We start from the raw sequence: 15,254 nt of genomic DNA, 5'->3' as shown, positions 1-15,254 counted from the left end.
CTCCCGCCCTTCGCTACCCCACTGCAGCCAATCCGCGTGGAGAGGAGGGGCAAATGCCCCGGGATGGGCGGGGCCGGCCCATTTCTGCTCTCGCCATTGGTCAGAGTTGTTGCGGGGGCGGAGCGATCGGTCGGCTGAGCGTGAGCGGGGCCGTGCGGCGTAGGCCATGGCGGGCTGGGGGTCGTTCTACCGGGGCGACGGGCTGGAGAGGAGGAGGAGGAGCAGCAGGAAGAGGAGGAAGGGCCTGAGGCGGTCGGTAAGGGCCCCCCACCTCCTCACGGAAGGTGGCAGCCTGTTTTCCATGCTCCACGGGTGGAGGGGCCGCTGCTAAAACTGTTTCCCCCGTTCCGTAGCGGAGCAGAGGTTTTCGGGCCGGGACAGCCTCATCTTCTTGGTGGATGCCTCCAAGGCTATGTTCGAGTCCGACAGGGAGGCAGAGACTCCTTTCGACATGACCATCCAGGTAGGGATGGATAAACTGCTAAGGCAAGACTTCACACTCCTTTCTGAAAACTATTTTCTTGTAATTTTGACCTGGGTGCGTTTTTTTCAGTGCATCCGGAATGTGTATACCAGCAAAATTATCAGCAGTGACAGGGACCTGTTAAGCGTTGTATTCTATGGTACAGAAAACAACAAAAATTCGGCAGATTTCAAGCACATTTATGTTCTCCAGGAGCTGGACAATCCAGGTAAAGTGATATGAAGATTTTGTAAAAAGAGGGAGCAAGGAAATTGGTGTAGTAGCATTGTCAGTAACTGGTCTCTCTAAAATCTGAGAGCTATCAGACAAGTTCTTACTGAAATCTACTCTTGCTGGTGGGGATAGATTTAGATATTTATTGAAAGCTTAGAAACTTCATAAGAGCCTAGCATTTTCTCTTAGAGTTGGTTCAGATCCTTTTCTATGCCTTTTCTTATATTTTAATGTGGTGGCTTCACTTGCTGTCTGCTAAACCTTAGAGTATCTCAACAGAACTCTTAAATGTCCATCAGAAAAGTGTGTGTCCATGTTAAGGCACCATGGATTCCAGCTGATGGAAAATGTCACAGAATAGCTGAGGTTGGATGGGATTTTGGAGGTCATCTTGTCCAGTCCTCCTGCTCAGGCAGTGTCAGCTGGAGCAGGTGGTTCAATATGGTAGCCTGTTTGGGGTGTTCCATCTCTTATTTCCATAATAAGTTCTGCAGTTCTTGAATTTCGCTCTTTCATTTTCTTGAGATTACATACCATCTGCTTGATAGCAAGTGCTGGTTGCTGAATGGAAAGGCAGCAGGAGAAGTGCAAAGAATGCATGCTAGTGGTGACAGATTGTCTGGCAGTTGAGAGTCTTCTGGGGGAATTTTGTCTACAACTTTTAATACAGCCTTTATCTCTGAGGATGTTTGATTTAATTTTCTTTACTGGGGGGTGCAGTAACAACACAGGGGCTTCTCCTGAAAGAATTGAGCTTTCTCTATTGTAATAAATTCTGAAATTTATTACAATTATTTTATTGTAATAAATTTCAGAATTTATTACAATAGAGACCTGATAGGGCTGCCTTAGGTTCTTCTCCCTTTTGTGGTAGACAGTGCCGTATAGGTCTTGTATTTTCATTTTCCTCCTTCTTCCCTGCTTGTCCTTTCTCCCATGTTAGAGGCAGTAGCCTCACCACGAGGATAAAAACAGCACAGGTGAAAGGTGGGTGTTGTTCTGATGCCTTCTGAGGCTACCTGGAACAGAGGCTAAGACAGAGTTAAAGGAATAAAGCAGGTATTTATTAAATGGCCTTCAAAGGATACACCTTGGGCAGTCCAAGAGCCCGGCTGTGGCTCCACCCAGGATGGATCCTGAGTCATGAGGTTTCACACTTATATAAGTTTTGGTCCATTTACATATTGAGGTTAATTGTCCAATTACAGCTTCAGCTCATGAAGTTCCATCCTTCCAGATTGCTCTCCTCAATTTGCTGCTGTTTACACTTTTTGGGCCTGAAGCTACAACAGTGTCCCTGGTTCTCAGGCTGGAAAAGGACTGCTGTGCCTAACTGCCCTGTGAAGAGAACTTGCTAACACTTTATATGAAGCTCAGAGTTATATACCAATGCAGGACAGAAGCTAGAAAATATGAAAGCTAAAACTTAAGGCATCAGTTCAAAAAGAGCAGAATTGTGTATTTGCTGCCCCTGGAGAGCAATCCTCTGGAGAAGGAAGAGATGCTGTTGGTGATTATTATGGAGTACATAGTTATGAAGATTTATGTTAAAGGATAGATGAGGAAATGAAAATAAAATAGTAATGGCAGAGAAAAACATTTTCAAATGAAGTTTTGTAAGTGCTATAGAGCTTAAGTGAAGGACAAAGGAAGAAGCTCTGCAGAATGCAGTGGCTGAAAAATGAAAGCTTGTCTCCCATTGTAGAGTAACAGGAGAGAACAGAACCTGCTGTTAGACAGGTGGGAAAAGGAGTCCTAGCTGTGTTGAGGTAATCCTCAGAGCTGCAGCAAGGCTGTGGACACCTGACCTGAATGTTGCTGTGATCAGTGTGGTGATCTGTGGGTTTCCTCTCACCTCTGTGTGCATTCTCTCTGATTTGAGGGGCGTGGAAGGAGGAGGAGGAGCTCTCCACCTTCCCAGCATGCTGTGGAGATGCAGGATGCATTTCAGGCTCCTCTTTTCTGTGGTGGTGCAGCAGTCTGCTGTGCCTCTGCAGCAGATGCAGTTTGCTGCCTTTGCAGCTGAGCACTTGGCATTCAGTGGAGGGGGTTTGCAATACTTTGATTCCTGTCCTTTCCCACAGAAAGAGCCCATATTGGTGCCAGGGCATTTTGTGTCCTGTTGCCCTAGCAGGTGCTTTCAGTGGTAAGTGGCTAGTGATATTGTTAGGCCATGCTGGACAGTTTTCTCAGCCAGGTGTTGGAAGGACATTGCTGTTGGAGAAGATGAAACAGGAAAGCCTTATAAATAAAAAGGAGAGCCTTATAAATGATTGCCTGACAAAAGATTTTGAGAATATAGAAACTATAAGTGAAATTGAAATGAAAGCAAGCTTTGAGATACCTTAGTTACTGAACAACTGGAAAGCAATAGTATGGCCAGACTGAAGGTAATCCCGTTTTGATGAAACAAGACCCTCTGCTTGCAGACAGCTCCAAGGGTCAGAGCAGACCCTACTAGCTTGGCAGAAGGGGTCCAAAGAGTCATTTTTAGAGTTTAAAATGTAACACAGCATGGTAATGTAATGATTCTTATAGGCTGTGTGTAAATGCTATAGGATTTGTATATTGTGCTAGATTGGTTAGTGAGAATCAGAATATTCAACACAGAAGAAGATTTATTGTATTGTAACGGGAAACTCACTTTCTTACCCTCTCATCCTCTCTCTCTCATCCTCTCTACCCCTCTCTTCTCTTGGGCCTGCTCCAAGCTGTGGCTGGCAGTCCGCAGCAGGGCCCTGCACCCGGGCCCTTTGCAATAAACCCCAAGTTCCATGACCTGGCTGCAGAGATCTCTCGTCTCTGTCTGTCCCGACCGTCCTACCCCCCTACACATTGCCACAGAGGTGCCTGGGAGCATTCCTTGGATGTCAGCTCTGGGGGACTCCTGGTGCATACTCAGAAGAACTCATGATACTTCTGGCAGAATTCCCAATGCCTGTGGATGCTGTTGCCCCCCAGGTGCAAAGCGTGTTCTGGAGCTGGACCAGTACAGGGGAGAGAAAGGCCGGGCCCTGTTCCGGGAGAGCTTTGGCCACAGCGCTGACTATTCCCTGGGTGAGGCGCTCTGGGCCTGCTCCAACCTCTTCAGTGATGTCCGTGTCAGGCTGAGCCACAAGAGGATCATGCTCTTCACCAACGAGGATGACCCCCATGCCAATGACAGTGCCAAAGCCAAGCTGGCCAGGACCAGAGCTGGTGATCTGAGGGACACAGGTCATTCTTTTTCCCCTTTTCATTTTAGACACAGTAAACGTGATGAATCTTTGCAGCAGATGTTAACTGCATTGCTGGTTTGTGATGGAAAAAGATGTAAAATCATCAGAACTGGGGAATGTTTCTGAATGTTCCTAAACTAGAAATTTGGTATCTAATCTTAATTAGAATAGATGTTTTCTGATCTGGTATTCAAAAGCTAGCACTTGTTTTCTAGGACCTCTTTCTAGTTTGATAGCATAAATGGGGACATGACAGGGCCAAGAAAATAAACTTTTCTTTGTTATTGTATCATTTTCTAGGAAAGGAATAATAACACCGAGTTAACACAAAAGGAAAATTACTTTAGGGTTCCATTTTGAATTAGCTGAAGGGCATCAGCCTGGGCTCAGAGAGTAGACAGCATTAGTTCAAGTGTGTAGCTGAGGTAACCAGTGATGTTGGAATTCAGGAGATGTCCTGGATCTAGAAGCTGTGAAGGTTACTTAATCCATTAGCCCCTATAACTAAAGGAAAGGGGATTTTCTGAACTTATTACTCCCCTCTATGCCTGAGGTAAGATTATATTTTATAGGAGCTTTCATTGCTGTCCAGATTCTTAATTAGAGAGGAAACATTTTCTATTCTGCATTGTTTTGACTGAAGTTAATATTCCCTTTCTCCAGAATATTTCACATCTGGTACAGATGACAGTTTGGAGCTTATACTTACTTAAATTATTTGTGTAGATAGAGAAATCTGAGAGTGCTGAGATACATGCTGATGCAAGAAAAAAGCAGTTTTTATCCTGCTCTTATCTCTTCCATTGTTTCTAGGTATCATCTTGGACCTGATGCACTTGAAGAAGCCTGGAGGGTTCGATATCTCGTTGTTCTACAGGGATATTATAAATGTAGCAGAGGATGAGGACCTTGGGATCCAGCCTAGAGAGTCAGAGAAACTGGAACATCTCATGAAGAAAGTACGAGCAAAGGAGACAAAGAAAAGGGCTTTAGTCAGGTTTGTGCCTACTTATGATACATCATTCATTCAGCAGGGGCACCTGATGTTATTTTTAGACTGCATCTCACTTTCCTTTTCTGGAATGATTGGTCTTTAAAGGCACTTTAAAGTGCTTACATTCCTCAATCTTAATTCTTTAGTCCAAGAATCTTTAGTGGTGTTTCTTCTGTAGTTTCCAATGATATTTCTGGATGAGAAGAGCAGAGTGGACCTCTTGTTTCCTCTGTGTGATATCTCCTGTATTGATCTTGGCCAGAAATGATAATTTGTTAAAAAATTACGTAATTGCCAAGTACTTACTTAAAAAGCTGCAACATAAAAAGTACTGTATAGTGAAATCTGATTGAAATTAGGCTTTTCTTGCCAACACTAACTTTAAAAAATGCATCTGAATGTGAATGCTAGGTATTTTTCCTGTTATTAAATAGTTATATGTTGCCAGACTGTCTAGGTACTTGGCATGGATTCACACAGCCTTGATATTTCTAATCTCCTACTAAAAGATTAGAGATACTTAAGAGAGATTACAGGGATCTTGACAAAGCAGATAGAAAGTATTTTTGGAACCACATGCTCTATAACAGTTGTTTTTTTGGGGAGTGAGTTCATAGCAGAATGCCGTGGAAGCACAGTAAAGGGAATGAACTTCAAGGCCTAATGTTTTTTTCTAATAAATATTTATAAAGTATCCCAACCTGAGCTGTTGTCACTGGCATTCTTGCTCCTGCTTGCAGCCTTATTTTCTTTCCTGGGAATGTTCCTTAAGTTTTCTAATAGCTGGGGAGGAAGAATCCCAAACCAGTGATACCTTTTATAAGAGAGGAAGTTGCATTTGTAGTAACTCACTGTTCTGCTCTCACAACTTGAAGATTACCTCTATTTTTAAACTTTTGCATCTAATTTTTTCTCTAACATCTGATTTATATTTTTTCCTAAACCTTGGTATTGTTTGTCTTAGTGGGTTTTTGGGGGAGAATGTTGCCTTCTGTGCAAACAGCTGTGAGAATTCATGGACATTACAATAGGCATAATTGGGATACCCAAATGGGGACTTGTCCTGTGCTCTGTTTGAGCATAGCTGCCCTTCAGTGAAAAAAAAGGTCAAAGAAATATAGTAAATGACTTGTGTTTAGATGACTTTTATGATGAGAAATGATGATATTGCAAAAATATTTTTATTCAAGTGAGATTATGACTCAACTGATAGTATGTTTCCAAAGATATATGTGATTTTGGGGGAGGAGAACAGGAGAGGGTCAAAGGAAATAACTTACATGAGGGGGTGATTTTCTTCTGCAGTAGTGATTTTTCAGGAATCTCAAGTCTGTATCTGCTTTTTTACACAGGCTAAATCTGCATCTGGGCAAAGATGTGGCCCTTTCTGTTGGTGTTTACAACCTTATTCAAAAAGCTTATAAACCACATCCGGTGAAGCTTTATCGGGAAACTAATGAACCTGTTAAAACCAAAACAAGGATGTTTAGCGGAAAAACAGGCAGCTTGCTCCTGCCCAGTGACACTAAAAGGGCTCAGGTAACTTTTTGATTATGTACCTGCTTTTTCTTGTCTCTGATGTGTGAGGGAGATGCCAATTCCCTTGCTGCTTTTGTTTGTATTGTACTTTCAAGATGAGATACAGAAATATTTGCATGTGTATGCACCTGGGTACAGGCTGGTGTGTTGAGAGCTCTGCAGGGTGAGAACGGGTTGTCTCCCTGGCCTGGCTGTCATGGGAAGGCATAGCTGCTGGTGGGAGTGCTGTCAGGAATACAGTTCATTTCTTTCTGTAAGGAAGAACGAGGTTGTCAGAGCCTGACCTTGTGTGACCCTGGGCCATTGCCACTGCTGTCAACTTTTGGTTTGTTAGGAACAGATATGGTCCATTTTGTTAAACATACAAGTGTGAATCACAGGGGAGTTGGAGCTGTTTTCCAAACAAAAGGCATGTTTCCTTTGGAGTTTTTTTTTGTATAAATTTTTCTTTGTTTTGCCTTCCCACTTGATAGTTTGGCTGATGTAAATTGAGTGTCACGTTGTAACAAGCACAGCTTTATTTCAAAACAGGTTATGTAGTTGCTAGGTATACTGTCACAAGTGTGCTTTGTGTCTTCTTCGATGTTGGTAGTTCTTAAAATTGTTGTCTTAAAATGAAGTATTTAGTCTATTTATAGTGGATATTAGTTTCTTGAAATAAAGTATAGGAGATAAACAGAAAGCTGAGCAATAAGCCCTGATGTCTGCTTCAGCAGCTGGACTATAATATGGTTTTGATTTTGTGAGGCATGAGTGGTGCTACAGAAACATTGTTTCTCAGTCACTGTTTCTGTCAGGAGCAGGTAGCTGACTGAAGCAAGTTTACAATTGGACAGGACCTCTGAAAAAGTCTGGTACAACCCAGCCCAGAGCAAAAGCAGATGAGGTTGCTCAGGGCTTTTTTGGGACACCTCTGAAGAACTCCAGAGATGAGATGTGACAGCCTCTCTGTATCTGGGCTTAGCCATTTTCTTACAAAAGTGCATTTTGCTTATGTTCAGGTAGAATTTCCCTTGGGATAATGGTCACAGACTGTCACTTGCCACTTCAGTGTGCACTTCTCATGAGGGTTTATACTGTCTTGTCTATAACCTTCTTTTAAATAGTGGAACACAGCAATTGCATCCTCTTCCTGCACTTCCTGCCCTGTCCTGCCTCCTGGTCCTCTTTTTTTTTTTATGCTGGCAGCCCTATCATCTGCTCTTCCCTGGTTTAGACATACGGAAACCGACAGATTGTGCTGGAGAAAGAGGAGACTGAAGAATTAAAACAGTTTGATTCTCCAGGTTTGGTTCTGATTGGCTTCAAACCACTTTCAATGCTAAAACAGCACCACCATGTCAGGCCCTCCCAGTTCATCTATCCTGAGGAGTCCCTGGTGAGAGGTAAGCAAAGATGGCAAGAGAAGATTTATCACTTTGCATTAGTGTAACCTGCTGATCCATCGTGTGTAGGTGGGGATCATTGAGTGTAAAATTTTAATTACTTGTAATTTAAAAACTTGCTAATGTTAAGAAGAACTAACTGTTATTGCCCCTCTCAGCTGCAGATATGTCTTGTTTTCTTCTATAGCAGAGCAGCCAATTGTGCATCATGTTTATCCATCATGACAAGCAGCCAATTAAACCATGCAGATGTAGTCTCAAAGTACTTGTTTTAGCCATTCATGAAAGTGAAGGATCCTAGTACCTGACAAGAAGGTAAAGTTGGTTTAAAAAGCCCAAACAAAACCAACCAACAACAAAAAAAGAAAAACCTAAACCCCAAATCAGGGGAGATAATTGCTGGTTTTAAGTCCATATCGGCTAGGAGTGGAAACATGATACTCAGGAAGTATAGTTGAATTAACAGCACTTTATAGGCTTGTAAAGAGAGAAGGGAAGGACATCTAGAACTGCTTAGTTTTGCCTTTTTATATGTATACATACATCTGTTTATCTAGAAATATATCCCAATCTGCAGTAGAAAGAAAAAACCTTTAGCTCCTTGGTCTAGCAGTGGATAAAGAGGGCTGAGTTATGACCAAAGGCTTTTCCAATGTCTGACTAAAGAAGAACCCTTATGCTTGCTTCTCTAACTGCAGTTTCCTGGCTCAATCATGTTATTTATATGTCAGTCTTTCCCTGACCACCATGTCTGGTGAAATATACCTGAGGCAAACATGTGCCTCAGGAATAGTACTGAAGTCTGAATTCTTAGTGTGTTACTTCCACAAAAGGTCTGTGATCTGCTTTTATTGTGATGCCCCACCAAACAAAAATAGACTTGGTAGATAAAATTTCACAGTATTCAATCTCTCAGATGGTAGTGATTTCACTTCTTCCACCAGAACTCTCACTGCTGGTCAGGAGATACTCACTAATATTGTCCATTTTGAGTCTTCTCCCTTCTAAAATTTGCTTTTTACTGCCACAATAATGCAAGCATTTCAAAGAAGTTACAAGATTATATCTAGGGTTATATTCCAGAGCAAAGGAGCAAAGCTGTCAGTGTGACCAGTCCCCTCTTTGATTTGCAGGGAGTACAACTCTGTTTAATGCCCTACTGATGAAGTGCTTGGAGAGGGAGGTGATGATGCTGTGCAGGTACACCCCTCGCCGGAATGTCCCTCCTCGCTTTGTGGCCCTGGTTCCCCAGGAGGAAGAGCTGGATGAGCAGAAAGTGCAGATAGCCCCTCCAGGTATGGGAAGAGATGATGCCTTTCCCTGCATGATGGGATGTAGTCAGTGTAATGGCATCCTCTATTGAGGGAAAATACTCTTGGTGCTACCCTCCCTTAAAACTGGGGAAAATGCTTTCCAACATTCCTTTTCTTCAGTTTTGTCAGTGTAAGCATCTGATGTTGAATCTATTTTTAAAGCCCCAATTGCATCAGTGCTTGCTCAGGTATGACCTGGCTAGAGTGTTTTCCCTGCCTTCTACCTATTTTTTGCAGATTCAAATAACTGCTGTAGAAATGAAAAGCCTTTTTTTCCTGTTTGAAGACTAGTCAGAATGTCTTTTCTTGAATTATGTTGTATCCTTGAATAGATTGTAAAGTATTAAATAAATAATCTCACATATAGTGAGCCTCATACCACATCAGACGAACGGGGAATGATTAGGGAGCAGATTTCTGCTGTTTTGCATTTTCTCACCTCTTTAAGTGCAAAAACATCTTCTGGGAGAATGTAAAGTAGGGAAGTAACACTGCTTGTGTATAAAGTAAATTATTTCAGAATAATGTGGGCAATATCTTGATTTTGAAACAAATCTTTCTCAAGCTCAGACCCAGTGGGAGAGGTGGGCTGGTTGATCTCCTGCACATAAAGCAAGTCTCTGGTATCCAATTGGTAGCTATGAATTTAGTCTGAATGTCTTCCACAAAGCCATTAGTGATGTTGGTTACAAACATTGAGATTGGGATTGAGTGTCCTGCTGTAGGCACTTGGAAGTATTATGGACTGCTGTTGTTAACAACAAAGCAGGTGGGTAGTTTGGAGTCATCAGACCTAGATAATAACCATCTTGGTTTTTCTGTAAATTATTTTGACACCATTCTTCTGTGTAACTGTTGTCTTCCTCCCTCTCTTCTGTGTAGGTTTCCACATGATTTTTCTACCCTATGCAGATGACAAACGTAATGTTGATGTTACAGACAATGTGCCAGCCAGCCAAGAGCAGGTAGACAAAATGAAGGAAATAATTCAGAAGCTACGATTCAAATACAGGTACCTGGAGTTAAATAGGGTGCAGGGGGTGGCATGGGGAAGAAAGCACAACCATTGCTCTGCTGCAGCTTGCTCAGCTTGCTCTGCTGCATGTGTTGTTCAGCTGTGGTGTTCCTGAGATCAGATTTTGATGTATTTTGATAGAAATTGCTTCTCTTTGCAGTAGCTTTGTCCAAACTTTATTCTTAATCATTCTGGATACCCAGGCACCACAATGCTTTATGTAGCACGTTCTGGAGTTCTTTGTAGAATTGCTCTTGTTCTCTGGGCTGTTGTCATTTGTTGCAGAGGTATCACATTTTATTGTGGCTCTGCCACTCTACAGCAGATCAGACCCAGATCATTTAAATTAGAGCACTTTAGAAAGAAAAATTAGGTCTTTTTTTCATTACAGCTGGGATAAATGCTATGAAGTACTTTCATGGGAGATTTTTTCTCTAGATATGTGGAAGCCACCATAACTGTACATGAAGTATAATACCACTATCTCTTTTTGCTTCATACAACTTTCTAACTCTCACACAGCATTCTTATGGGTTTATACATGACAGGATAGTGATTCAGCAGGTAAATTGCAAAGAGGAAAAGCAGTTCTGATGTGATGGATTGTTGTGTGGGAAAGAGGGAAGTTTTATTCTCACATAAGTTGGTGGTAGATCTTGTGTTTTGTCTGTCTTCTTGGCAGCATGCATTGACATTTTGGGGGATTCTTGACAGGGCTGACAGCTTTGAGAACCCAGTTTTGCAGCAGCACTTCAGGAATTTGGAGGCTTTGGCGCTGGATATGATGGAACCAGAACAAGCTGAGGATCTTACAAGTGAGAGCTCTTGGTGGGTGTGAAGGGAGGCAGGGTAGAGGACTCGTGACTTTGTTATGAGTCAAATATGTGCTACTACAAACCTAAATGTATTTTAAGAAATATTTCAGTTGTGTGCAGTTTCACTATGTAGGATTCTGGATGGGTTCATTCTGAAATACTGAAACCTTATTTTCTATTGCTGTCACTTATAAGGTAAAGAAAAAATTGCTCACTTTACCATCCAAAATTAAAATTGAATCACCTTTTTCCTGTGGTGAAAAATATTTTCTCTGAAATTCCTCTGTTCAAGATTCTCATTAATATTTCAGTGTGATAAATGGAGTGAATGAAGATAATTATTCTGCTGGGGGCAGTGCTGCCACCTAGTGAGGGGGAGAGTTAAACTGTGAGTGTCTTGTATAACCACAGAGTGGGTCAGGAGGGCAGGGACCTCAGTGGGTCATCTGGTCCAACCCCCCTGCCCAAGCAGGATTATCCTACAGCACATTGCACAGGGTGCATTCCAGGTAGTTCTTCAATTATTTCTCCAGCGAGGGATACTCTACAACCTCTGTGGGTGACCTGTTTCAGTGCTCAGTCACCTTCCCAGGAAAGTTTTTCCCCCTGTTCAGATGGCTCTTCCTGTGCTTCAGTTTCTGCCCATTGCCTCTTGTCCTGTTGCTTGGCACCACCAGGAGCCTGACACTATACTCTTGACACCTTCCCTTCAGATACTTAGATGAGGTTCCCCTCTCAGTCCTCTCTTCTGGAGGCTGAACAGTTCCTTCAGACCTTCCTCATAAGGAAGCTGTTCCAGTCCTTTAATCATCTTTGTTGTCCTCTGCTGGACCCATTCCAGGAGCTCCATATCTCTCCTGTACCGGGGAGCCCAGAAGTGGACGCAGCATTCTAGATGTCCAAACTCTTGATATTACCAAGAGCTGTAAATTTCTCATTTGGGAGTATCATAACACAAGTATTTGCATTTTTGCATGCTTGCAGGACACTTGTGGACTAGTTATTACAGAAGCACAGTTGTGTCTGGTGATGCTACTGAAAAACAGTCAGACTTGTTAGCACCAATGCAGCTTTAAGAAGCAGGTGTTCTTTATTACAGTCCTGGATGCATGGAAGGATATCTCCACCAAAATCATGTATCTCTAGTACAGAAAAAGCTGTTTATGTAGGTTTTCTCAGAAGAAACATACATGTGGTAATCATTTCCCCAAACTCATTAACATGTGTTAATTCTCCTTTGTGCACATGTTCTTCAGTCCCAGGGATCTCTCTCATGGTCATAGACCCTAAAGTTACAGCTGGGTGCTTGATGAACTGGTGTTACATCCCAATACAGAGTGCAGTTGGCATACTTAAACTGGTTCATATTTTGTGAGTCCCTTCTTGGTGAATGTTTAACATGATCCTACAAAATAAAGTATTGTGTGGTTCCATACACTAATGGTTTTGTAGAATGAGCATTGTATTTTTCCCACCAGGTGAGCTGATAGTTCATCTGGCAACAGGGATGGCCTTTCAGACTTTCTTGTGATCACACTGTTTCTGAGAGGGCAAATCTTTATCTTTTGCCAGTGCCAAAGTCTGAACAGATGAGCCACAGGCTGGGCAACCTGGTGGATGAGTTTAAGCAGCTGGTTTATCCCCCTGACTACAATCCTGATGCGAAGGCTGTAAAGCGAAAACAAGGTAAGTAGTGGTGGTGCAGACACGAAATACAATGTCTGTATTCTGTTAAGAAGCTCTTGTGTTTTCAGTTTGTCTCATAGTTTAAAGTAGCTGCTTGTGCAACAACTCTGCTAATCTCCACAATGAAGTATTATATCCAGTATTGCTTCTTAGAGAGTAGAGAATATTGTGGTATCCAGTTGGAGAGTTGCTGGAGTGACAAAATGCAGGGTCAAGTATAAGAAGTAACGTAGGTAAATGACTGCAGAATATGTATATATAATTTTAGCAACTTTCTGTTTTACAACAGAATAGTAAAATCACTTATGCTTTCGGTTTGTGTTGGTGAGACTTTATGCATGGGCCATTTAGCAAGTCCAGGATGGGCATCTTAATGGCTATATGTGTAAGCAATGCTGAAGTCCATGTGTAATTTGGGAGTCTATGAAAGACTGCATAAAGCAAGTGTCAGCCGAGCTCCCTGTGGAATCATTGCATTCTGCTGTCTCAACGAGAATCCCTTAAAAGTTTCATTTGGAGGGTGATGCTTTCATCAGAACACACAGTTTCATACTTCAGTTAAGATAACTCCTATCAACGAAATACTGCATGACTTACATAGTGATGAAGTTACCTGTTTCTTAAAAGAAAACATGAAAACTAGGTCTGTGAGCATGTGGCTGTTAAAGTACCATGTGCTAATGGCCATTAACTATGGTATGTGTAAGAAGCATGGATGTCTTTCTAATTTTTAAAATCTTTGTGATCTAAAATGTATCTTTCTAGCTTCTGATGGTCAAACTGAGAAGAGGCCCAAGGTAGAAGTCTCAGAAGATGAGCTGCGGAGTTATGTGCAGAAGGGCACTCTAGGCAAGCTCACTGTACCTATCCTGAAGGATGCATGCAGGTTTTTGGGGTTGAGATGTGGAAGCAAGAAGCAGGAGCTTGTGGATTCTTTAACTGATTACTTTAATGAGCACTAAGCTGGAGAGGGAGGCCCTGGTTTACTTCTGTCTGCTTAGAATCTTGATTGTCTTATGTGGGTGCTGTGTCTATTTAATCTTGCTATGAAAGAGATGGCAACTAAATGTTGCTTTGTCTAGCAGTGGAGAAACTTTTTACTTAGTTGTGAAACATCTCTGCAAAGTTGGATTCTGTTGACAGTAGGTAAAGGCAGAACTAAATTGCCTGTGAACTCAGGTCACCCACTGCACATGGACAGAGTTGTGCCTTGCTGGTTTCTTAATAAAAGTTTGGATCTTTTCCTTTGCAACACCGACTGTGTCGTCTCGGCATCATAAAGACAGCAGAACTCACTTCAGTGTAAGAAAACACAATGATCTGTGTTAATGGCACCACATGAATCCAAGCAGTAGATTGAGTCTGTGTCCTAACAGAGGGTATAAATATGTATTACTCTCCAAAACAGCCAGTATCAGTACTAGTAATCCAATTGGGTTCTTTTCTGCCATCACCATTACAAGTATTACCAGCAGATCTTAAAAGAAAAAAATCATTACTGGGAAGCAGTGTCCAATCCCTTGGGCAAAAAGCTGGCACTTAAATCTGCACACACAGGTCTTCCATTTTTAAATGGTAATAGCGGAAGCTGGTTTAAAAATGGAAAACAAATTGTGTTCCCCAGAAGGCTGCAAGCATTTATCCCAATTAAATTACTGAGATGGCAAAGAGCTTTTCTACCTCTCTAAGTGAATGAGTCAGACTATTGTTCAGGCTTCTGTACTCAAACATGTGCTTTTAAAATAGAAGAATAGCAAGTTATGGAGAGAGCCCTTGTTACATACAGTATTTTTCCTTTTTTAGTCATACTTAAGGCTGTAGCTGGGTGTTTTGGGTTTTAGACTTCCATCCCTGGCATGCCCCACCTGTCTTGCAGTGCAAGATACCTAAAACCAATAAACAGTTGTTGCTTTTGCTTTAGGAAATTACTAATTGTTTAGTGAAACTTTTAACATTTTACAGGACACCTGTATACCACATTGGATACCTGAGGTGTCCATTTTGGTCTGCATAGTGTTTTTAGTGTCCAGAGATTCCTGTGTGTGGCCCACAAACTGTCTTGTCACTATCTGTAGTGTGGCACACGTGGAGCCAGCTGTGACCACCCTTCTAGCACTGTGACTGTCCTAGCTGTGCCAGCATGCTACTCACTACCTTGACAATTCCCCCAGAGAGCAACTAGCCTGCACTGAGCTCTGCAGTACTGAAACTACGTTACCTGTTACACTTCCCATCAGCCTGGATTAGTTATTTTTAATAAAATTTGCCTAAGCACTCAATTTATTTTGCCCTTGGGCAATGAAGTTACTGTAACTGCTTGTCTTAGCAAGGCTTGAAGAGTGGAATAGTGAGACTATCCTGTCTGTAAGTCTGTGAATTGAATTCTGCAAATACCCTTGTTAACATCTCTCTTGCCTTGCTAACCCTCAGGCACACTATGTGCCAGGCTTTGGATGATTGTGGCATGTTTGTTCTAGGTTATTAGATCTGCCTCCTGGCTTTTTTTTTTTGTTCTTTTTAATAGCAGGCTATCACATTAAGCAGAAGTTTAAAAGGGATGGTGATGGAGTACTTTAGAGCAGAAAAAGACAG

At 42.0% G+C, this 15,254-nt stretch overlaps 1 protein-coding gene across 1 annotated transcript; it reads left to right on the top strand.

Annotated features, from left to right (window-relative positions):
- The first annotated feature begins 166 nt into the window (after window positions 1–166).
- On the top strand, window positions 167–13,914 carry XRCC6 (X-ray repair cross complementing 6). The gene is given in 13 exon segments (XM_036400663.1): window positions 167–208; window positions 211–256; window positions 354–463; window positions 554–692; window positions 3,659–3,913; window positions 4,729–4,912; window positions 6,262–6,448; window positions 7,665–7,833; window positions 8,967–9,128; window positions 10,029–10,158; window positions 10,876–10,976; window positions 12,549–12,662; window positions 13,428–13,914. Coding segments are annotated over 13 exon segments (1,836 nt in total). The 3' UTR covers window positions 13,625–13,914.
- The last annotated feature ends 1,340 nt before the right edge of the window (window positions 13,915–15,254 follow it).

Source organism: Molothrus ater, chromosome 5 (assembly GCF_012460135.2).
Source record: "Molothrus ater isolate BHLD 08-10-18 breed brown headed cowbird chromosome 5, BPBGC_Mater_1.1, whole genome shotgun sequence".
In the NCBI taxonomy this organism is placed as follows: Eukaryota; Metazoa; Chordata; class Aves; order Passeriformes; family Icteridae; genus Molothrus; species Molothrus ater.
This window is presented reverse-complemented; position numbering and strand designations above follow the sequence as displayed.